Source organism: Pithys albifrons, chromosome 9 (assembly GCF_047495875.1).
Source record: "Pithys albifrons albifrons isolate INPA30051 chromosome 9, PitAlb_v1, whole genome shotgun sequence".
Taxonomy (NCBI): Eukaryota; Metazoa; Chordata; class Aves; order Passeriformes; family Thamnophilidae; genus Pithys; species Pithys albifrons.
Window position 1 is genome coordinate 34,100,427 of NC_092466.1, and position 23,437 is coordinate 34,123,863.

At 47.3% G+C, this 23,437-nt stretch overlaps 1 protein-coding gene across 1 annotated transcript in view; it reads right to left on the minus strand.

The window, feature by feature from the left end:
• CDH23 (cadherin related 23) overlaps positions 1–23,437 on the minus strand; it is a 208,272-nt gene that overhangs the window by 96,871 nt on the left and 87,964 nt on the right. Inside the window, exons 7-9 of the mRNA XM_071564094.1 lie at positions 16,894–17,088; positions 13,480–13,608; positions 6,636–6,714 (exon numbers count right to left, since the gene is read on the minus strand). Of these exons, the coding sequence (XP_071420195.1) occupies positions 6,636–6,714; positions 13,480–13,608; positions 16,894–17,088 (403 nt within the window). The remainder of the gene's footprint in view (positions 1–6,635; positions 6,715–13,479; positions 13,609–16,893; positions 17,089–23,437) is intronic.

Consider the following 23,437-nt stretch of genomic DNA (forward strand, 5'->3'; position numbering starts at 1 on the left):
CTGCTTTCAAGTGCTGGGAAAGCAAGGATGCCCTTAAGGAGAGTAGGGCAGGGAGTGGAAAATAAATGTGAGGCTGCCTAGGAGGCAACATCCACGGACAGGGACACCTCATGGGAAAGCAGGCTCCACTTCTACAGCTCTGCATATTATGGAGCTGGATACAGCACAATGTGGGGAACTGCAGGAGAGACCAGAGGGACAGCTAGAGGTGGGGCAGAAAATAAAAGATGGAAAGGGAAAGGCTGAGCAGCAAAAGAGAGCACAGAGAGAAAGAAAACAAGGCAGACAATATTTTAAAAGAAAAAGGAAAAGTGTGAACAATGACAAAAAAACAAAGATGAGCTTTGGAGCAGCAGCATGAATCCACTTCTGGCAGACTCGTTGCTCCCACCTGGCAAGGAACAGGCTGGCTCACAACATAAAACCCCAGCTACTTGTTACAATATGAGTAAAAGTAGAAGGAAAACTTTCTTATTCGTCTCTGTGCAGATATAGGAACAGCAACAGCTCCTGCATACAATCCACAGCCAGACTGGGCACTGGGAAGGCAGGGACTGACAGGATGCTGCGTTGGGAGCAATGGGATGGATCACAGTAGCCCATTCACAGTGTTTTTCCAGGCTCATTGAGGAACGGATGGTGGCATAGGCATCATTTTGGAGAAACACTGCTGTAAGGAGGAGTTTTATAGATGAAGGCCATAATGTTTAATTGCCCTCAGCCAAGCTCTCACCGTTTAAAAAGGACATTAAAAGTACTGGCTCAAACCCAAGAGGGGGAAAAAAGAAAAAAAAAATCAAAGAAAAAAATCAGTGTCTCCTCCTTCCTCCCTACCCCTTTGGCCTTTGAGCATTGTTCAAATCCCTTCAAGGGAGAGATGCAGCTACTGCCCAGCTGTAGCAAAGAGCTACCTGTCAGCCAGGGAAAGCCCTGTGCAGGAGAATTTTCCCACCCCCCCTCTCCATGAAGGGCTGTTCATATCGGGAAGTTGCATCCTGGAAAGGCCCTGGGCTTGCCGAGCCACTGAACTTGGAGTGGATGACTTTCATGAGATGTGAAAGGGGAACCTATCACACACCTTGTGCTGGATAATTTATTAATCAAAATGTGCTCGGTCAGGGCTCCTCAGCACCAAAATAGATGCTGTTGGATGTGGTTCACGGAGTCAGCAACAGACACAGTTATTATCGTATAAACAGTCCATCAGCTGCCGTGACCACCTCGCTGCTCTTCACCTTGAGTTGCTGCCCCTGGGCAGTGTGCAGGGGAGTCAGGGCAGGTACCTTGCCCTGTGCTTAAAATCGAAGGCAACAAGTTATGTCCAAAGGAAAAGGGGTTATTACAACCTGAGCTTTGCCTGAAATCAAGATGCTCTATAAAACAGTGAAGCAGTGCCTGTTTCTGCTGCTCAGGACTTTGGTTTGCTGTTCTGTGAAGATTCAGCTCTCTGGGCCACAGGATCCAAGCCCCAGGCTGTGTGCTGGCACTCCTATGCATGTTTTTAGTACCTTCTCTAAAAGATTTAATTGTCTGTTCCAGCACAACCAGCAGAACTTCTGATCTTGCAGGGCCACAAAAGGAGCTCGGATTAAACATTCACCCGGTTTCCTTTTTTAGAACCAAATGTATAGTACAAGGAAATAAAAAGAGACATTTGTCACATGAGATGCAATCCTATTCCCAAATTCCCTGGGAGATGTGGCTGGGTACCAGAAAGGAGAACAGAGCCCACAGGGTGTCTGCTCTCAGTGTAGTTCTTCACAGAAAAGGATGCTGAGTCTTGGACCCCAACCACCATTCCCCCACGTCATCTACAATGTGCTTTTTGACATAAACCTCACATCTCAGGCTCAGTATCTTTCTGAAAATCCTCCATTAAAAACCATCTCAGAACCAGTTTTCTCTGGCCTTGACATGAACAGAGACAATGCAGTTTCATCCTTCTCCAGTGGCTGCCAGTCCCAGAATGGTTTGGGACGGAAGGGACTTTAAAGATCACCTTGTTCCAACCCACCTGCCTTGGGCAGGAACACCTTCCACTAGACCAGGGGGCTCAATCTTGAATACACATTAAATGCCAAAAAGTTAAATAAGAAGTCCCAGAAATTAAATAGAAAATATGCTTTTGTTTCCTACTTAAGCATAAAAGGGAATGTATAGTTTTAATTACAGAGGACCATTTGCTGGGGGACCACCTGCCACACAAGCCATTATCCCAATCATATCTCTTTCCAATGATTTCTGGATTGCCAGGGAGCCAAAGCCAGATGCCAATGTGACAACAAAACACCATTAGCAGCGTGGAGGAAGATGGGGACCAAGTGAGCCAAGAAAAGAGGGGCTGTGACCACACCACCATCTCTGCTTTGCTCTGTCTCATCCCCTTGCATTGGCAGGGTGAGAAAAACAGCTTTTGATGGATAACTCAGCGCAAGGCACTTTTCCACCCATCAGCGTGTCCTCCTACAGAAATGTTCTGCTATGATGGCTGCCTTTAAATCACACTGGAAGGCCCTCCCAGCAGGTGTAATTTATGAGGACTTCAACACCCTGGTAGTTCACTGTGGGAGTCCAATGTGGGAAAAAGCCGGCACAATGTAGACAACGGGAATATTAACATGAGCAGGTCCCATTTCCAAGGGTTCTCCCTGATGTTTGGTTTAAAGAGACTCAGGGAAGTGGTTTGCTTTGCCCTGCCTTCTTTATTAAGTCAGGTCAGACTGTGAAGGGCAATGTCAGCAGCTGAGGACTTGGAGACCCCTTTGGCCACTTAACCTTGCCTCAAGGATTTGTGCTGTACTTTCAAAAAAAAGACAGCAGGGCACTCTGGATCTGTTAAGTCTATAGGAAGCCTGCTCTGAGAGCTACTGCACTGATTTTTATTTATACCAATTTTTATATATATGACATTTTATTCCTTAGCAGATCATCCCAGAAGAAAGGCAGAAAACAATTCTTTTCAGCTTCCCTCTCACTTTTGTAATGCACACTTCTATTGCATTGTGCAAATAATGGTTTTTAATTCATGCTTCCCTTGGGATGCACCAGCTTTAGGAAGGGAACTCTCTGCCAGAAACTGCATCAGACTCCTAAATCAATCCACTCTGGGGAAAAAAAACCCAACACTGTAAAGGAGGTGGAGTGATTCACTGACCAAAAGCCCTGTGCTCGCTTCCCTCTCTCCTGAAGGACTTTCCAAGCCCTGGGAAGGATGTATGGATTGCCCTTGTGCGATCCCCCATTCCCCATCCATCACTGCACCTGAAATGTGTCAGGCAGGCAGAGACTGACATTCAGGACCCTTTCTCTGGCTTAACCCTTCAATGTCTGCACAAACAGCTCAGGTCACCTTCACATCCTCATGCCAGGAGACTTAAAGTCTCATGACTATCCTGGAAATCAGGGAAACCCAAAATTCACCACGAGGGAGCAACTCGTGAGACAATATGTTTTCCTAATAAGAGCTCATGGGCCAGAGTCTTCTCCTGCCTATTAATTAAATAGCTGTTTAACTCATGATAAAAATCCTTCCTTTGAAGAGTCAGAGGATTCCCCATGCCCCAGGCGATGTGCAGCAGCAGCAAATGTGAAAACACAGTGCCGACTGCAGGGCTGATCCTGCCGAGAGCACCAGAGCCCTCCGGCTTCCACCAGGAAAATCAATCTCCCTTAGCCCAGAGAGTTCCCCTAAATGAAAAGCCTTATCTAGAACAGGTTGTGTTATACAACAAGTCACTCGCTTTTCCTGGGAAATGAAAGATGATGAGGCAGAGTCCCCGGTACAGAGGCTATCTCCATAAATCTGCCAAAAAGGAACTGTGGATTACTTTGCTGGATTAATTATCTGTCCTTCAAAGAGAGTCCTGACCTCAACGGTTGAGCATCTCCAACCTGTCAAAGCAGCCAGGGAGGGAGGGCTTTCACAGGGCTCTGGCCACAGGCTGTCTGCACCCCCAGGAAAAGCAACAGGAACACCCCTTGGAGCGATGGGAGCCCAGCCTGTCAGCATGGTGGGTGTGAACTGAGAGCTCTCAACTTGGATTTCTTCTGCAACTGGCCTTTTTCAGGGCAATGAGCACACTCCTTCTAAAGTGTGGGGCAAAAAGTACATTTTCCTGTGGTTAAAACACTGTGATGGGAAGGAAAGGGGGAAAACAACTGAATGGCTTTTCCCTACTAGGTATGGAAATAATTCCCAGTGCATCCAGGCAGGCTTCTGTGCCCAAGAGGACAACTAGCCAAAGCCAGGACATAGCTAGACCAGCACTCCTCCAGCACTTCAGCCTAAACAGCTTTGTAAGCTGGTGGCATAAAGTTAGATCTTATTTTATGTGGTTATGGTTAATCTTTTAGTTTTATTGTGTTCCTGTCACAGCAGGACCTTGTGCTGGAGATAACCATATAAATAAGAGCTGCTGCAGTACATCCCAAGGGATGGAGCCGAATAGGACAGCGGCAATTCCAAATTAATTTTTATATCCCACCTCCAAATCATACCAAAGCTTTAGGTACTAACACCAAGGGAATGACAAAGGGCTGGGTTGCTTCTCAGCTCTCTCACTGCTGTATATTCAAGTTCAAAAGGTAAAAAAATCAGACCAGCCACATGCCAACCCTGTGCCCAAAAACCTGGGAGAGCCAGGGAAAGGGATCACCCATCCTTTCAGGAAAATAGGAGCAGCTTCACTGCCTCCTGAGAAGCCAGGTATAATCACTACCTCTACCAGCCACTTTCACTTTTGCTTACGGTTGGTTTCTAATTTAATTTGCTTCCTCATTCCCATATGTTAGGCTTTTTTTTTTTTTTTTCCAAAACTGCCATAAAAATTTTCCAGCTCAGGCACAAAAATCTGCTCGCTGACCTTTACCATCATGATTGAGGATAGTGACAAATTAATTAGGCTTTACCTGGCTGCCAAAAAAAATGGCTTGCTTTAGGTGAGCAGGATTTTGAAAGCACATTAGATGTCAGTCCCGTGTCCAGACTCCCAGCTCCATCCACAGGCTGATACTTCCCAACCCCGCTGCTCTGCAAGACCCTGGAACCAACAGGAGAAGGACTCCTGGCCAGGTAGAAAAACACTCTGCAATTCTCATGGTTGGGAAAAAAACTCCCAAAACTGTACCGAGTCATTTAATAATTTTTTTATATGTTCTGCCTGATCCTCTAGCATGAAAGCTGCTCCCCACAAGGCAGGACTGAGGACAGGGGTTAAGCTCTTGGCATACACAAGCAGATTCAAGGCTGTTTGCAGTGATCTGTCTGCATGTCTCGCCACATTCCATTGCCACCCAGATCCCAGAGCATCTCGGTTCTCTTCCACCACCTCACTGCCCATCCAGGATTGCCAGGCTGACAGCTATTTTACCATCCTCACCATAATTCAGCAGATTGATGTTTCAGTCCAGTATCCAGTGAAAAATCCTGTATCAGCCAAAAGAAAGTCCCTGCTGCACTTTGGCCAGTTGATGTCCACAATCTGGGAGAATCTCCTGAATAAATTGCAGAGGGAATTAGAGGAATAAATAATCCTTGCATCTTCAAAGGCTGACTGACCTGGATGTTTGCAGCCAGGATCAGTGGACTTGAAAGTCAGGGTGAAATCACCTTGACCCTTGAGGTTGATTAAAGAGGGTTTGAAATGGCTGGGCTTTAAGGAAGAGAGACTGGGAAATGATTTTTGCACGTGTACCTTGGAGGAGTTGCCAGCCAGCACCCAGAGCAGGGAGGGGAGGCACTGTTGCCATTTCTTCCTGGGAAGAATCCCCTCAAAAGCAATTCCAGGAATAGGGTTATAACCCAGACCCACCAGGCTGGTCCCTCATGCCTGGGTTGCCCTGGATTGTCTGTCTGTCCTCACCAAAGCATTGTGTGAGTACAGCCTAATGAGCATCAAAGTTTGTCTTGGATAAGGCAGAGATCGCTGATCTCAAGGCATCTTAAATAAGTCAGGTCCAAACCCACAAACTGGCCTTTCTTTATAGCAGTTTTGTTTTATCTGGAAATGCCTCCCCAGATTGCCCTGCTCTTGCCTCTGTGCCATCAGCAGAGGTCACCAAGCTACAAAGCCAAAGGAGCCAAGCACTGCCACATGAGGCTCCATGGGGAACCAGCTACATCAGTTGCAGCAATACCCACACGCACTGGGAAGGGTTCTCAGCCTCCAGAACCAGTCTGCAAAAGGCAGAATGAATCCACATGCCCACCAGAAGGCAGAAACCTATCACCACTTTAATTAAGCTTCATTCTCTATCTCTGCACCCTCACAGGTCCAGCCCTTGCATCCCAGCTTCTGAAGGTTTTGGGAAATACCCCAGAAACCAGCAGGAGCCAATCGGTCCCATTCTTTCCCTAAACACAAAATCTCCTCCACAGTATTGCGTGAAGCTGAGCTGTTTGTGGCTCATCATTAGGAATGAAAGGTTTCAACATGAGGTACTGCCAAATTTGCCTTGAACAACCTGGACTGTGGAAGGTGTCCCTGCCCATGGCATGGGGATTGGAACGAGATGATCTTTAAGGTCCTTTCCAACTCAAATCATTCCATGATTCCATGATTTCCCAAGCCTTATTGAAGGGTTAGTCCCTCCATCCCTGCTGAGCTCCCGTTCCCACCGTGCCCCCCAGGACTCACCTGAGACGATGGTGTAGCCAATGCCGCGGGGACGACCCTTGTCCTGGTCAATCGCCGTTATCATCCTCACAGTGGTTCCCTGGGGAGAGACAGGGGACAGATGTCACACCCACCCTGGATGACACTGCTGGGGTTCCTGAGATGCCCTGAGAAGAACCATTACCGTGGGCCAAGTGCTTTGGATAACCTGCCCTAGGACATGGCAGGCCATGGAAAAATCCCACCACCTGCCTCTTGGGGCAGTTCAGGCTCGCTACTCATCACTCGTGTGTGAGCTGCAGCACTCTGGTAACTCACCTGGGACATAGCTGGGGATGCTGAGGGCATGACCAGGGGAATATGTCATCTAACCAAACCCCTGAGCAGGGAGGGCTGGACTGTGCAGAAGGTTTGTTATCAGGGTAAGTGTCTGCAGGGACTGGAGGGAGCCCCACCAGACTCAATCCCTGTGCTGCTCATCCCCTGCCCAGAGGAGGAGTATTTGAAGAAAGGTCAGTGTGGTAAGCACAGCTATTGGTGCTTGAGGAAGAAGAGGAAGGAGGAACTAAGGTTGCAACCTTGGTAAAGCCAGGACAAGCCTCCTCACAGTTTCATAGCTGACAGGCAACAGCACACACTCCTCTGCCACAGGGATTTTCATTCCGCAGTCCCTCAAGAACAAAGGCAACAATTCCCTCTCACCACAACCTTCAGCACTGGCCACTACACCAGTTTTATCTACCACTGTCTTCCCCATTTCAAACTGTCCCCTTCTCCCTGTGCTCTTCAGGCACCACAGGCAGCACTGGATGCCCACACTGGCCACTGGCATCCAGCTGTGTAACTCAGTGAGCTGCAGAGATTTTAATTGAAACCCTCAAGGAGGAGGAGAGTTGGACAGATGCTGAGAACCAGGGATTGCCCATAGGCAGGAGCTTCTTCAAATGCCAGCTCACCCACCTCATTCTCCATCCCGCAGGACAGACTGTTTCTATAGCCCAGCAGAAAGATCAGAGAGCCCTCCAAAATCAACAAAGAACATAAGAGTGACCCAAAATTCTTTTTTAGTTCTTGAAATAAAAATACCACATGCTTATGTCAACTCCATAAGTCAACTCCCCCGCCGCAGTGCAGTGAGCCCCTGTGAATACCAACACACACACACACGCCCGTAATTAATGTAGTGTGAAAAAATTTACAACTCAGCTGTTCTTGTTTTCATTGGCTTATTAACAGTGGGGAAAGCAGCAAATTTTTTAATTTCTTTTTTTTTTTCCCTCAAAGGAAATGTCAGCAGAGGCGTTTGCATCTGTAACGAGGGAGCAGAGCAGGTCCCAGCCTCGTGTTTGCCCTGCAATCCATCAGCTGAAGGCCAAAGGGAAAGCTGTGGCAGAAACATCATCGGTGGAAAACAGGGACTTGTCTTCCCTGGCTTCCAGGTTTGTGTCCCTGCAGGCTCAATGCCACTGGTGGCCATAAAGCAGGTTCCCAGGGCCAGGCAGGCTGCCCATTCCCTGATCTCTGAGGGCATTTCAGTGGACTCCTTAAGTAAATCCATGTTATTAACCAGGAACATTAGCCATAAATCCCAGGTCACCAGCCCCTGAGCAGCACTCTGCTGGTGAGGCTCAGCAGCCACCCAGAGAGCCTCTAAATCACTGACAATAACTGTGCTTTCTGAAGGAGCATGGACAGATAAAAAGCCCAAGAAAAGTGGGAAAAGAGCAGGTGGGAAGGCAGAACAGGGGATGTGGAAAGGAGGGCAGGACAAAGTGGACAGAAAAAAGGGCAGTGAAATCCAGTGTGCTCTGTCCCAGCTTACTCTTGTTTGTATTATATTATAATTTGTATTATACAATGTATATAGTATAATATATATTACCAAATTATACATTATGTAGTATATTTCATATTATTATGTATTCTGTATTGTATTATATATTGTACTCATATTAAGCAGAATCAAACTTTATCCAAGCTTTAATCTCCTATCCCCACAGAGCAGATATGAGCCCCTTCTGCTTCCTGGCAAACCAGGAGCTCCTCCATGGAAGGGGCAGTGTGTGAAGGCACTGGGTCTGTGTCACAGCTCGCTCATCACCTGTCAGACAGCTCAGGAATAGGAATTATGTCCTGCCGTGCACGCTGCAGAGGGAAGGCAGCTGCAGGAGAGGGCAGGGCTCTTGCCATGGCTGGAGAATAGCAATGGGCTGCCTTATCTGCGGGAGAGGTCCCTCCTGCAGGAGCCAAGGGGAAGGGCTGTTGGCAGAGATAAAAGGATGAGCGTGGATGTGGCAGCAGGGAAAGTTTGGGAGGGGGAATCTCATTCAGATATCTCAGCAGCGTGTGCTGTAGAGATGCCTATAGGGAAGAAATTATCCCGACATTTGATCACAGGAATGAGAACTGTGAGAGACCATGCTGAGGTTCACCCAGTCCTTGGTAAGCCTGTGATGATGACTATCATGCTGCTGGGTCTCCCCCTGTTCTTCTGGCAGGCCTGTGTTTCTCCACAAGTGCCTTCACCAGCCCCTCCTGGGGATGAGCCACACTTCCCCAGTGACCAAGAAACACGTGCTGGAATGGTGCTGTGCTCCCTACAGCTCATGGATGCTGCCACCTGGAACCACGGCAAGGGCAGGGGTTTGGGCACCTCTTCACATCCCACCTGGTTTCCATCCCTCCTGGCGGGTCCTTCACAAGACTCTTCCCATATCCACAAGACTGGCAGATGCCAGTTCCTGAGGATGGATGATGCCTCCCTGAGCATTCTCAGTGTTCAGGAGCAATCTTGATCCTCCTGGGGAAGGGGCTGGACAAGTGCCCCAGGGCAGGCATAACATTTATCCACTGCTGATGGCAATTTTTGGCTTTGTAGTGAGCCCTAACAAGAGGTGGAGGCAGCCTTGGAGCAGGATTGCTCAGCAGGGGGACAGGGAGGAGCATTCCCACTCAGCATGGGTTGGAGTGAGATGATGTGATGCTACACACAGGCAATGCTCATCACCTGGTACCTGTGATGACCATGGAGGCCTCTGCCCATCACACCAGCAGAAATAACTACCCAGAGGATTTGGGAAAACCACCCAAACAAACCAAATCCCTCATCACAGCCATACCACTGTGGCAAAGATCTTCCTCTCATGAGTCACATCTCAACAATTCCCAGTTTCTCTTCCAAAATCCTATCGGACCACAACACTATTCCTTGCACTATCCATATCTTGGTGTCTTCCACTTACTCACAGAAACCCCAAGCTGACTCCCAGCCCCAATAACTCTGCCACAGGTATTTGTGGCACAAACCTAGAACTCTCAGAAACTCCCAAATATTTGTAACTTTTCTTAAAACCAGTCACAACTTGCCTGCCTGCTGCAGACAACAGTGGCTGCAGGGAGAGGGCTTGGCTGGTGGGTACAGAGAGAACAGAATAACCCTCTCTCTCCTGGGAAGGAGGACGAAGGTTTAGAAATGTAATAATCTGGGAAAGCCTATGCTTTAAAAAAAGGCAAAGAAAATAAAGAATGGCACATTATCCAAACAAAAACTGAGGTTTTTTTGAAGAGGGGCAGGGGTAAATCAATCCTTTTTTAATAAAACCCTGAGCTTTTAATAAAGTGTTCACACTGATGGGCTGGAAATATTGTAAGAAAGAATTAACTTGGAGCTATTGAGACTCAAGGGCAAAAATAGCACTGATTCTACATTATTTCTTCAATCCAAGTAGTTTCTGAGGAGGAGGGGGAATGGTGCTGAAGAATTAAAACTGTTTTAATGATATTTGACACATAGCTGTACCATCCTATTGCCAGGGAATGCAACTGCTGGGCTTGGGACCAAGTGTCAGTGGGATCTGTGCCCACTCTTGCCTTCACGTGGATCTCTGGGGGATGAAGCACAAGTTTATAGGCCTCAGCTTGTCTTCAAGGGATTGGATTGCTCCCATTTCTCTCCCAAATTCAAGCTGTGATGTTGCTTGGATCATGCCCCAGGTGAGGTCCAAAAGCAGGGGCTCATCAGCTCTGCAAGGGAAAATGGCCCCTCTCCTGCAGCCCCATCAACTTGTCTGGAGGACACAAAATCACAGAATGATTTAAGTTGAAAATGCCCTCTAAGATCATCGAGTCTGAGTCTGACTGTTCCCCCAGCACTGCCAAGGCCCCCACTAAACCATGTCCCCAAGTGCCACATCCACATGTCTTTTAAATCCCTCCAGGCATGGTGACTCCACTGCATCCCTGGCCAACCTGTTCCAGGGCTTGACAACGCTTTCAGTGACGTTCAACATCAACCAGTCTACAGACTCCGTGAGGACACACATCCCAAAAAACTCTGAGGATGAAAAACATGCTGCCAAGCTTTGCCACAGCTGCAGGCAGCTTTGGTGCACTCAGGTGCCCTGGGAGAGATGTCTGAGCCATGCTGGGATGATAAACAACATCAAGAAAGAGGATACAACACCTCCAGGGACAGCAGAGTCTCTCCCCGCTGCGTCCTCTTCCTTTGCCCGATAAGAAATTGCTTTATTCTCAGTGTCACAATAAGCACCTGCCCAAAACGCTTTTAAATTATGCTACCAGATCCTGGCCTGAGAAAAATAAAAGATACAACAGCACTTCTCTCCCCTCTTGTGCCCCTCCACCCCTTTTTCTTCTTCTTCTCTTACAGGATTAGGGACTTGAAAGGCGAAGCACAGCCCAGCGTTGCGGCGGGAGGAGGGGGTGGGGAGCTCTTCAGAAAGCTGCCACGGCAAAAAAAAATCCCATTTCTCACTTCTTAATTCCAGTCAATTCCAGTCAAAGGGCTGATAGAGATCTGTTTGCGGTAATTTGCTGCAGTTTATCCACTCTTTTCACCTTCTATCGGCTCTTCACTGCCTGGCTGGCTGACATGCTGTTACTCGAGTGAGGAAATTAAAATTTGATGCAATAATCCCAAATAAGAAGGATTTTATTAGGTAATGTATACACTTCAGATGAGGCATTCTCGCCTGATACATTGATAGAGGAACACAGACATGCTGTGCACCACAGATAAAAGGAGAGGCAAGAGAGACGGCGAGCGGGCGTGTGGAGCAGCTCCGTAGAGCTGGGAATGGGATGGGAAGGCTTGAGCATATTTTGACCTGCTGAGTCCAATGTCAGGGTAAACATCACCCCAAAAAGCACAACAGCCTGTTGGCTTGACCTGCAGGCCTGATTTTGAACAAGAGTTGGCCAAGCCCGGACTCCACATCCAAATTTCTTGTTATCATTCCGCTAACCAAGACGTTCTCTCACTCTACACATGCAACAGGCTCCCTCAGGGGGTAGGGCAGAGCTGATGAGACTTCCACAGGAAGACAAAAATTGTACACAGTTAACACTGGGCTTGATGATCTTTGAGGTTTTTTCCAACCTAAATGACTCTGTGTTAAACCCCAGACTTGCCACAGAAAACCACATCCTTGTTTCAGCAGTGGAATTTCTCCTGGGAAGGCTGGGCCTTGGGCTCCAACATTCTGCAATCTTCCTCTTCACCACGTCTCTGGTGGCACCTGAATACCTCAATGCCTTTGGAGACATTGCACGTGGCCAAGAGAAATTAAAATCTCTAAACCTGCCAGAAAACTGCTGACTTCCTTCATTTCCTCTATCAGTGGTTATTTGCTGCTTTCCCTACTGCAGTGTATGTTCCAGGAATAACTGGGATACATGTTGGTGTATTCACACACAGAGATCTTTAAACCTTAACATAAATCATTATTTTAAGGGGATTTCCTTTCCTGGACACCAGGTCACTCCATGAAGCTGATGCAGTCTACAATTTTTAGTACTCATTGGACTTCCATTTCTTTAATTTCACCTAAGGCTTTTTTTTTCCTTCTAGTTAAGGCTGATGTGAGTTGTGTTTTTTTATTTTCCTGCAGCTCACTCTACCTATCCCAGAAACACACTTTAATCTCAACAAAACTTCCACTTTGTGCAAGTAATTTGTGAATAGGTAATTTTTTGGCCATTTCTGGGGCAGCAGATGGGCAATGTGCTGTCTGACCATAAGATTTGGAACAGTAGGACTGAGCCCTGTTGATCCATCACTCTCCATGTCAGGGCTTTCCTCCAAAGTGAATAAAAAGGCACAAACTGAAGCACAGTGGAGTTCCCTTTTCCAGTGTATGAACTGAGCCACTGGGCATTTGGGATCCCAGAGATGTGATGGGATGTATAACATTTTAAGACAGAAGCTTTTCCCATCCATACACAAAAATATTTCCCTATAGACAAAGTGCTGTGATGCCCAGCTGTGCCCTGGGAAGGTGGATTTTACTGGGGAGGGCTGGTGCTTGGACTGAAGGTCCTGGGCAGAGCAAACAGCTCCCAAAGCCCAAGTTGCCCTGATGTCTGCTGTGGGGAGGGAAAAAACAGCAAACCCCTCCCTGCTGTATTTAGAGACTGAGAGATGTTTTTCCCCAAACAGCGAGTTTGCTGACAAACCGAGTTTCAGAAGAACTAAAATGATTGGATCAATTTGGCAAAACCTGGGGGAAAAGATTCAAAGTGCTGAAATGGCTGATGATTCTGGCATTTTCAAAACTGCCTCATTTCAGGAACGTTTAAATTTGCCTTCAAGTTTTCTATAGGAAATGGCATGCAGATAGACCGTGGGGAGGAAACAGGGTGACTGGCTGCTAAGAACAGCCTTTGTGAAATCCAAGAAAAAAAGCTCAGGAAAACATTTGACTTGGAGTTCAGCCTTCCTAAAACCCCTTGCTTAGGCTCCCTTTTTTTTTGAAAAAGGGCAAAATACTTTGGAGCTGGTTGGAAATATGTTATTTCAGAAAGAAACCCCGCGGTCCTGCCCGTCAGAGTGAAGCACAGCCCTTACCGGAGGTGAGTTCTCGTAGATGTTGGTGCTGTAGGGCAGGTTGATGAAGATGGGGTCCATGTCCTGCACATCTGTGATGGTGATTGCCAGGTTGGCCAGAGTAGACAGTGGCTTGTTCTTATCTTGGTCCTTGAAAACACGAGGGGCGGGGAGGAGAGAGAAAGGATTTCTATCAGAAACATGGAATTATTCAACAGCATTATTCCTGCCTTTGTAGTTGGGCCAGAATTTCTGAATAGTGGAGGTAATCATCTCTTTTTCAAGCTACCTGCTGGAATTATTGTCCACTGCACTTCCCTCTAAGCTGAAACACAACATGCATTTTATTTCAGCATCAGCCTTTAAAAATAATGCAAACACCAATTCAGTTTTCATCACATTTTGAGTGAAAATGCAGCAACACTATTCAAAATACACTTCAAAATATAAATTCCCTCCTAACACAGACACAGCCCAGGGTACCTCTGTATGGTTAGACCCAGGTGTGGGGGCCAGCAATGCCTCATGCCAGCACACCACAGCAGAGTGTCTCATACCCACCAGATGCCTCAGCACTGCTTAGGCTCCTTCAGCTGGAACATGACCCAAGCCCCCCAGCTCCCTCATGTTCCCACTGTTCTTCCAAACCCCATGGGCTGCCTTGCAGTAGCAGCTTTATTCCTTCTAACCCCACCCATTCCACGATTCTATGATCTCCCTTTTTCACCATCACATCCCATCAGGATTGAGTCTCAAGCATTTTTCCAGAGCAAGACCCTTCCCCAGCAGGCAATGCCACAGCTGTAGGCACTGCCACCACCTTCTCCTGGCATTGCCCTGCTGCCAGTGTTTTCCTTGCTGAAGGCTCATCCTATGAGTGCTCAAAAGTGACCCCAAAGCCCACAGCCCTTTCCTAAAAGGGTGGGAGCAAAGAGAGAGTACACAAAGGGAAGGAAATCAATCTCTCCTTACACCCAATCAAGCACTGTGCTGGAAGGGACCATCAGAGGTTACCACACACTCCTGCAAAGCAGCTCTGAGCAGCAGCAAAGGCTGATTGCCAGAAGATTAATGTTAATTTAAAATGTATTCAACAACACAGCTTGTACATCAACCTCTTAACCCACGGGCCTCAGTGTTTGGGGCCCGGATGGAGGTTTATTTCTGACTCCACTCTGCTGTCGGTGTTACCAGCTTGAACTCCTTTGTTTCTTCACATAATGTCCTTTCCCCTCCTCTTCACCTCTTAAATTTTAAGGCATCACAGATCACTGGAGAAGTGACCACACTTCCAGTTGTCTCACTGACTGTCTCTCCTGCTGCCCTTTCCAGCCTCTGTCTGCCCTTGCTGCCTTCATCCCTGGGGTAAAGACAACTCCTGCCTTGCACCTGAGCTCCCCAGCTCACCTTGCAGCCACGTTAAATTCACCACCAGCCCAGTTCCCACCCCAGACCATGCAAACTCTCCATCAGGCAGGCAAGAGACTGCCTTTGCTCTTCCAGCTCCTGCTACGCTGGTGCAACTCTCATCCTTCTCCCTGGCATAGCTTTGCCCTGGGGTTTCTCATCACCTCTCCTCTAGGGATTCCTAGAAGAGACCAAGCCAAGGAGACATTCCCACAGCTGCCAACCAAACTAGTTGAGAGACTTAATATTTAACACCTTGGATTTCCTGAGCTGGAAGTCACCAGATGCCAGGAGAGCATAGAACAAGTACCAGGTTGCCTGGGAAGTTGTGGCTGCCTCACACCTGGAAGTGTTCAAAGCCAGATTGGATGGGGCTTTGAGAAACCTGTTCTGGTTTCTCACACCTGGAAGGTGTCCAGGCCCACAGCAGTGGGGTGGAACAAACTGTGATTTAAGATCCCTTCCAAACCAAACCACTCTGTGATGCTACAAAGTACCAGATATGCTCCTGTTTTATCTTTGCTGGTAACTGCATGTGGGATATGGGGCTAGATAAAGCTGGATGGACCAAGGTGACATCCTTGCATCCTTGAGAAAATCAAAATCATAGAAGAAAGTCACGTTTCCATTGGGGATGGCGTTTGGACCCACATTTTCTAACCTGCCAGATAGTGCAATAGCACATCCCAGGAAAGCATGTCAGTGACAAAACTGATAAAGAAACCAAGAGAGGCCCTCTTACCACTGGAGTATTAAAAATTAAATGAGGTATGTTCCAGAAAAAACCCAAGCTTCTGGGCAAGATTCCATAGCCTGGAACATGCAGGGCTTGGGCTGAAAGGTTGTGGTGTTTGCCTGTGGTCCTGCAGTCTGTGAGTGCTGTGAAGAGCAAAGCAGCCCCGCACAGCCCTCCATGTCCTCCTGACATTTGTGGCTGTCAATCAAGACAATGATCTTGATTAAATCACATGCTTCAAGAGTTCTAGCCAGCTGCCTGGAGGGGTCAGAGAGGGTTTTCCTCCCTCTCCTGAGCACAGAGTTGGTCAGATGTATTGTAGAGCTGAATCTCACCTTCCTCTGTTGCATCTGAGATGGGGAAGGAGCCACCACCCAGAGCACCTGCTGGGGTGCTGCTCCACATTCTCGAGCTCTCACTATATTTAACACCAGGGAAGAAGCTTCCCATTCATATGGGGAATGAATTGGCCATGGTGGATGCATCCCCCAAAGGTCCCCTCTCAGGATGATGGTACTGACTGCAATCATAGAATCATAAAATCAATTGGGTTGGGAAAGACCTCCGAGATCATCAAGTCCAACCCTTGGTTCAACTCCAGTCCCTTTACCAGATCATGGCACTCAGTGCCACGGCCAATCTCAGTTTAAAAACCTCCAGGGATGGGGAATCCACCACCTCTCTGGGCAATCAGGACCTTGCTTTCTCCTTTGTCCACTAAAATTTTAACTCTTGATGTCTAAACTTAATACAGGTACATTCACTTGTCATAAAACAGGATGTACAAGGAATGAGTCTGCAGGATTCAATATACCAAAGAAATTCCTCCCTGTGAGGGTGGGCAGGCCCTGGCACAGGTTGCCCAGAGAAGCTGTGGCTGCCCCATCCCTGGAAGTGTCCAAGGCCAAATAGGACAGGGCTTCGAGCAACCTGGGCTAGTGGAAGGTGTTCCTGCTTATGGTAGTGTGGTCAAATGAGATGGGCTTTAAGGTTTCTACCCACCCAAATCATTGTGATTTTATAAATGGTCTGCATAGCCTGTGCTGGGTTTCATCACCAAGGGAGCTGCTCCTCTTCATGCAGAAGCCCCTGACACGTGTGAGATGCTGCTGGAGAGCTGCAGCTCTGCTCCACAGAGACTTAAAACTACCCAGGCACTGCACTGCTGTAATACCTCACTAAAAATATGCCCAAGAAGATGCCAGAGTAGGGCAATAAAATAAATAAGCTCCTTCCCCATGGCAGCCCCCACAGAGACACCTCCACTCTGTAGGAACCAGGGTGAGACTCACCGTGGCGTTCACCTGGAGCTGGTAGGCCTGAGTCACCTCATAGTCCAGTTCCCGGATCACCGACACGATGCCACGGCCGCTGTCGATGGCAAAGAAGTTGGAAGGAGGCTGGAAGGAGTAGAGCACACTGCCCCCTGCCCCCTGGTCCGGGTCCGTGGCATTCACTATGAAAATTGGAGTGCCCACTGGAGTATTCTGGAAGGAAAAAACAAATACCAGTAAAACTGTGCACCTGCCTATTTCCCCATCAAACACACAGCAGCAATTTCCTTTACCCACCAGAAGGAATACCTAGAGACCCAACAACTTCAGTCCTGTATTTTCAGGACATTTAGAAGTTATACAGCTGTATTCTTTATTGCAGTATTGCTGGAGCTATAATAGTTGTTACACACTTATAATAATAGTTATACAGCTGTGGTCAAGATGGCACTCTATCACAAACCCTTATTTTCCCAGACATCCCAACTTTCCAGACAAATTACTCTCTTTGCTGAAACTTGTTTTCTGCCCAAAGGCACTTTTATTTTTGACGCTGATTCCCTCACGCTTTTCACCGCAAGGCATTAAATACAAGACAGTTTCAAAAATAATAACAAAAAAAAAGGCATTAAATGCAAGACAGAACTTAACGTAAAAGTCGAAGTTGTAGTTTCCACAGCAACTACAACCTGGCCTGATTAACGCAGCCACGAAGGGTTACATCGTCATAAATCTGGAACTAATCTACATGCATAAAATATGCAGCTGAGTGCACAAAATCAGCAATGGCAAGTGCAGTTTGGCACTTCTTATTGTTTAACTTCACAGCGGGGAGAACAATTATCCATTTTTGGTGGAACAGCTGCATGTTCCTATGCAAATCTTAAAATGCATATTCTTGTCTCTCTCCAAAGGCAGAAGCACAGACCGACAGCAAAAAGGCTTTGCCAGGGCCCCAGGATGCAGGTACAGATGGATCACGACACCTTGGGCATGTCCCTCTGTTTGTGACACAGTCACAGCCACAGGAAGGGTTGACAAGGAGCTAAACCTCAAAAGGCAAGACAGCAAAGGTCATAAGTGAGGCCTGTCAGTGGTTGGTTATGGCCAGTTGGGATAATACAGATTATTTCTGCAAACTTCTCCAAAGGTCTCTGTGTTTTATTGTTAACTTCTTTCATAATAAATTATCTGTCCTCAGCTTATAGAGTAATAGCATGAGGTGCTGAGAAGATAGAAAGGAGCCTCGAGGAGAGGCAGAGCTTAGAGGATGGGGCACTGCTTCCAAGAAAATCCCTGGCCAAAGCTGATCAACAAACTGAGCCATTTTCAGGTTTCTTGGGAACCACAGTGAACCAAAGGCTGTCCCAGTCACCACCTCCACTAGAAAACATGAGAAACTAGTGCTTCACACTTAGAGATCTGATTTAACCATTTAACAGTGGGTGATGGCACCAGCAAAGAACCAAAGCATCCAAATTTCCCCACCCTAAAAGCAGTGGCAGGATTTTGTACAAGCTTGGTCAGACAGAGCAGGGATCCCAGGGCACATTCTGCAGCCCACACTGATGCATCTTTGCTCTGCACACTCATCCCACACACATCCCTGATGCTCCCTGCCCTTGGATCCAGCCAGGCAGCACTGCAGGGCTGCTCTGACACCTGAGCTCACCTCGGGCTCCAGCAAAACTCCACTTCCCTTTCATCAGTGTCGCTTCTGCCGAGGCGCGACAGGTTGCAGCTCCCACCCAGGTTTTTCATTTCCTTTCCTTTTTTCCCTCCTCTAAATCAAGCTGCTATAGAAAGCCTCGCAGGGCACGGCCTGAGGATTATTTTTTAAAGTGCCTTCAAGTTTTTTGGTCATCAGCAGTCATAAAAGCATAAAAGATATAGCCAGAAGAGACCTTAAAGGAGAAATTTGTCTCCATGCTACACCTAAATCATTCCCATCCTTAAAGCCTTCTAGTGATGGAGACACCACATCCTCCCCAGCCCATTTGTCCCAGAATTTTGCTACCCTTTGTCTTTCAGCTACCCATTTTCTGGGATGCTGGACCCAGATCTGCCCTGCTGCTGTGTCACCTTCCAACTTTGTGCCACACACACAGCACCTTAATCCTGGCTTGTCCATTTAAACTGTTCAGGACTGAGGATTCTGTCAGCTCAAGGACAATGTACATTGGGATGGAGAAGTCCATAACGGGAGGCTGTGGTGAGTGTTTGCTTTCTGAGCACTCCCAAAACACCTTCTCAGACAGAACCTAGAGCATCTCTCTGCCCCTCTTTTGGGCTACCTGCCCACCCCCTGCCAAGCCATCACCAGCTGGGAGCAGCTCCAGAGCATCCACAGCCCTCCTCTTGCTGCTCCCAAGGCACTGCTTCCACTACTGCACTCCTCATGCTCCAACAACTACCTTCTCAAATTCCTTCCCAGAGCCACCTGGGTATCCATGTCCTGACACGGAGCATTAGAAATTAACCATTAATAGGGAGAGGCAGCACAAGAGTGGAGAGGGGTCTGGGGCATATTGTCCCTGGTAATAATAATATTCATAAGGATAAAGCTGGCTTTGATGAGTATGTTTCCTCTTCTTTTTAAGTGCCCCCAGCCACTCCTTTTAACATGCAAATCTGCTCTGGTCACCCGTGATTAGGGGGCTGCTCGCTGGCTGTGAAAGAGGAGAGCTTGATTTCCCTGGCATTGTATTCCATACAATAGCCCCAAAGCAGGCTTTGAAGGGAGTTCATCTCCTTGTCCTTCCAAAGGAGAAGCTGCCTGAAGGGACACGGAGGTCACCAGCTCTGGTGCTGACAGCTCTGGCCCTGCAGACACAGCCTGAGCTCTGACTTGGTGATTACAGTGGCTTTATCCTTATTTTACAGCTTTGCTGACCAGGTCCCTTCATTGGCCAGGAAACAGCAAGAGCCAAACAATCAAGGTGAGAATCAGTCACAGGCATCTACACCAAAGCATCTGAGGGGCTGTGAGACATCTCAGGACAGGACCTTGTTGGGGGCTGTGAGTATCCCCAAGCATGAGGGTGAGTGCATGAGCAAAGCACAGCACAAGTGAATTTAGGAGGGGAGCAAAAGGGCTTCCAGGGAACAGGAGGAATGTTACAGGAGCACAAAGCCAAATAGCATGGATGCAGAGGGGGGAATCACTGTGTCCTAGATACAGTGACTGGGACCAGTTCATCGCTACATCCTCTGTGTCATTTCTCATGAACTGTTAATAAGGATCATTTGCAACAGCTGCCCAAGGCACACCTGATCCCTCAGGCTACAAGCTGGGTGTAAAAGAACCCTGTCACATAGAGGAGTGTTCCTGTCTTCACACCAAAGACTCAGCTATGATAACTCCCCTCTAGGGAGACATTAGCACTTCACAGCCAGCCTGAGGGGTCAGGTCTGCTAATGGGCCATCAAGGATTCCAAAAATATCCCAGGACTCACAGAGTTAAATCACCCACTATGAAACTCCCCGCCCTGGGGGAGCCACTGGGCTCTCCCATCTGAATCTGAGTATATACAATCTTTGGGTTCTGGAACTTTTGGTACCACTTGTTGGATCCAGGGGAGGACGAGAACCTCAAAAGGACTATGACTACCACTCTCAACAAGACCGTGACCATCATCCTGATGGACAGGTTTTCCTTTCCTTTTACTTTGGACCCAGGGGGACCATGTGGCACTCAGCCCAGGGGCCAACAAACCCCACTGTGTTCATGTCCCAGGGTGCTGGGTTATACATCTGGGTTTTGTGGGTTAAATCCCAATTTTTCCCTGTAATCTTTTTAATAAATTGTAACTCTCTGACTTGTAATCCCTTTTTGAGTTGGATTCATTTCTCCTGCTGGTTTACCCTTAAACCAGCACACACTGATACTGCCCAAAACACTCAGGTCAGTGGGGATATTTCCCTACTAAATACATGCCCTTATTCTCAACAGGGCACAGGTGAAAGGAGTGCTCTGGGTAATCCATCTTTTCTTTCCCAGCTCAAATTCAAGTAAAAAAAGTCCCCCCAAACCAGCAAAACCAGCTGTGGGATGCAGCCATCCCATAGCAACAGTCCTTCAGGGAAAGAGGTCTCATTCTCAGTGCTCATGCCCAGGCAGGCACAGTCAGGACTCAGAGGAATTTCAAACCGTCTGTCTTAAAAAGCATAAAAAAATATGTCTTTAAAATCCTCTTGCCATTTTTGGGTCAAAGAGGCTCAAGATATTCCTCAGCAGGAAGCCGAAGTCTTTATTTCTCAAAAGATGCGGCCCATCATCTAAACAATGAAGCAAAACGTCTGGATAAACAGAACTGCCCGGGGCTTGTGTTTGCTGGTAAATACCAGGCAGAGGACACAGCACAGGGAGATGCCACTGGAAAGCCCTGTGCTGGACCATGTTTCAGCATTTTCAGCATTTGATCCATTTATAGGACTCATCTGCATATCCCTCATGGCTTTTCTTCATTAACAAAGACTAATTGTGGTTGTGCTTATCAGACCAACAGGCAAAAATAACAAATTCTATCATTTTTGTTCAGGCAGACAACAGCCTACAGGTGAGTTTTCTACACGAGTCACCAAATTTTGTCACTTTTTAAAGCTTTCAGCTCCCTCCAGCAGCCTGTGACAGAGCTTCATTCAATACAGAGAAAAGAACTGGTGACAAAACTGTGTCATATCATTAAATCTTTGTTACAACGCCAGCAGATGTGAGATAAAAATAAACATGCAGACAGATGTCACCACGAAGGAGGAGGAGGGCAAACCAGAGGGGGACCTGCTCCCGACCTGTCTCCAGCACCCCATCCTTCATCTGATGGCTCAGCAGGAACAGCTCCAGCACCCAGGTCCCCCCTGAGCAGTGCCAGGAGTTAAAGGGCTCTGAGGTGGTGGGTAGCGAGGCCATTTGTGCCTCCCTCATTTTGCAATAAATAAAGGTTTGTGAGAAACGGAGTCTCAACCTCGTAGGTTTTCAATTACAGTTTATTATATGATAAAAGCAATTTCAGCATGCTGGGTGTGATGGACACAAGCATTGGTTGCCACTGCACCCCCAACACAGTGTAACTCTAACAGTTATTTAGTCTCCACATACATATTCATTCAACTCATGCATAAACTTTCTAAGTACATTGTTAGGCAGTTTAACATATACCACTATAGCTAAGTCACTTCTCTAACCCCAGTGATAACCCCACCATAAATTCTGTTCCCCTCAGATGTGGGAAAATTTTAACTCTTCAGCCTTCCTGTTACAATTCATGTGGTCCTTGACAAAGTTATAGAAGATAAAGTGATTTAACACTATCCTGTTTATCTCTCCATGTGGGCGTAAGTTGGAATTTTTGTTTAATTGGCTGGCCATATGTCTTGTCTCATGTCACTACAGGAACCCCAATAACCCATTCGTTTTTACCAACATGAATCACACTCAGACTTCTCACAGGTTCAAACTGTTCTAAGAAAACTAGAAAGAAGCTGGAAGAGGAGAAGGTCCAAAGGCAGCAACACCCAAGAGCCTGAAACTTTGTCATAAGGAGATTTCTCTGCTTCAGTGGAACCTCAGTAGCAAGTATAGATTTGTATCAAAAAAAGGAACAAACCCCTAAAATTCTTGTTCAAACATGGAAGAATGTTGCTGCACAAGGAGGAGGCAAAGGAGTTACCAAGACCTTACCTCCCTCTCACCGTTGCAAGGAAATATGACAAGGAAATACGTGTCTTTGAGTGACCACAAAGAATCACAGATCACAGAATGGGTCAGGTTGGAAGGGACCACAGTGGGTTTTCTATCACAGTGGGATAGATTTGTATCAAAAAAAGGAACAAACCCCTAAAATTCTTGTTCAAACATGGAAGAATGTTGCTGCACAAGGAGGAGGCAAAGGAGTTACCAAGACCTTACCTCCCTCTCACCGTTGCAAGGAAATATGACAAGGAAATACGTGTCTTTGAGTGACCACAAAGAATCACAGATCACAGAATGGGTCAGGTTGGAAGGGACCACAGTGGGTTTTCTGGTCCCACCTCCCTGCTCAAACAGGGTCATCCCAAAGCACATGGCACAGGATTGTGTCCTGACAGTTCTAGAGTATCTCCAGTATCTCCAGTGAGGGAGACTCCACATCTTGTTCAGGCAATCTGCTCGGTCACTGCATAGGAAAGAAGTTCTTCATATTCAGGTGAAACTTCTGTGCATCAGCTTCTGTCTGCTGCCTCCAGTCCTATGCCTGGCACCACCACTCAAAGCCTGGCCCACACTCTTGACATCCTCCCAAGAAGTTGTGTTTTCATCCCAAAGCTGTCATTGGCATGGGACAAGCTCTGCACATCACAACAAACACCTCCCTTGGGCTGTCACCTCCCGTGTGACCCTCAGCACAAGAGACCAGACACAGATGTGCCCTGTGTTAACCCAACAGCTGGGACACCAGAGCCTGATGCAATATCCTCTGCATAAGGGCAGTTAAGGCTGGAGAAAAGGTGACATAAAAGAACCTTTTAAAAATGTTTCCATCTCACTCTGGCCACACCCATGGCCTTTAATAACTCATTATA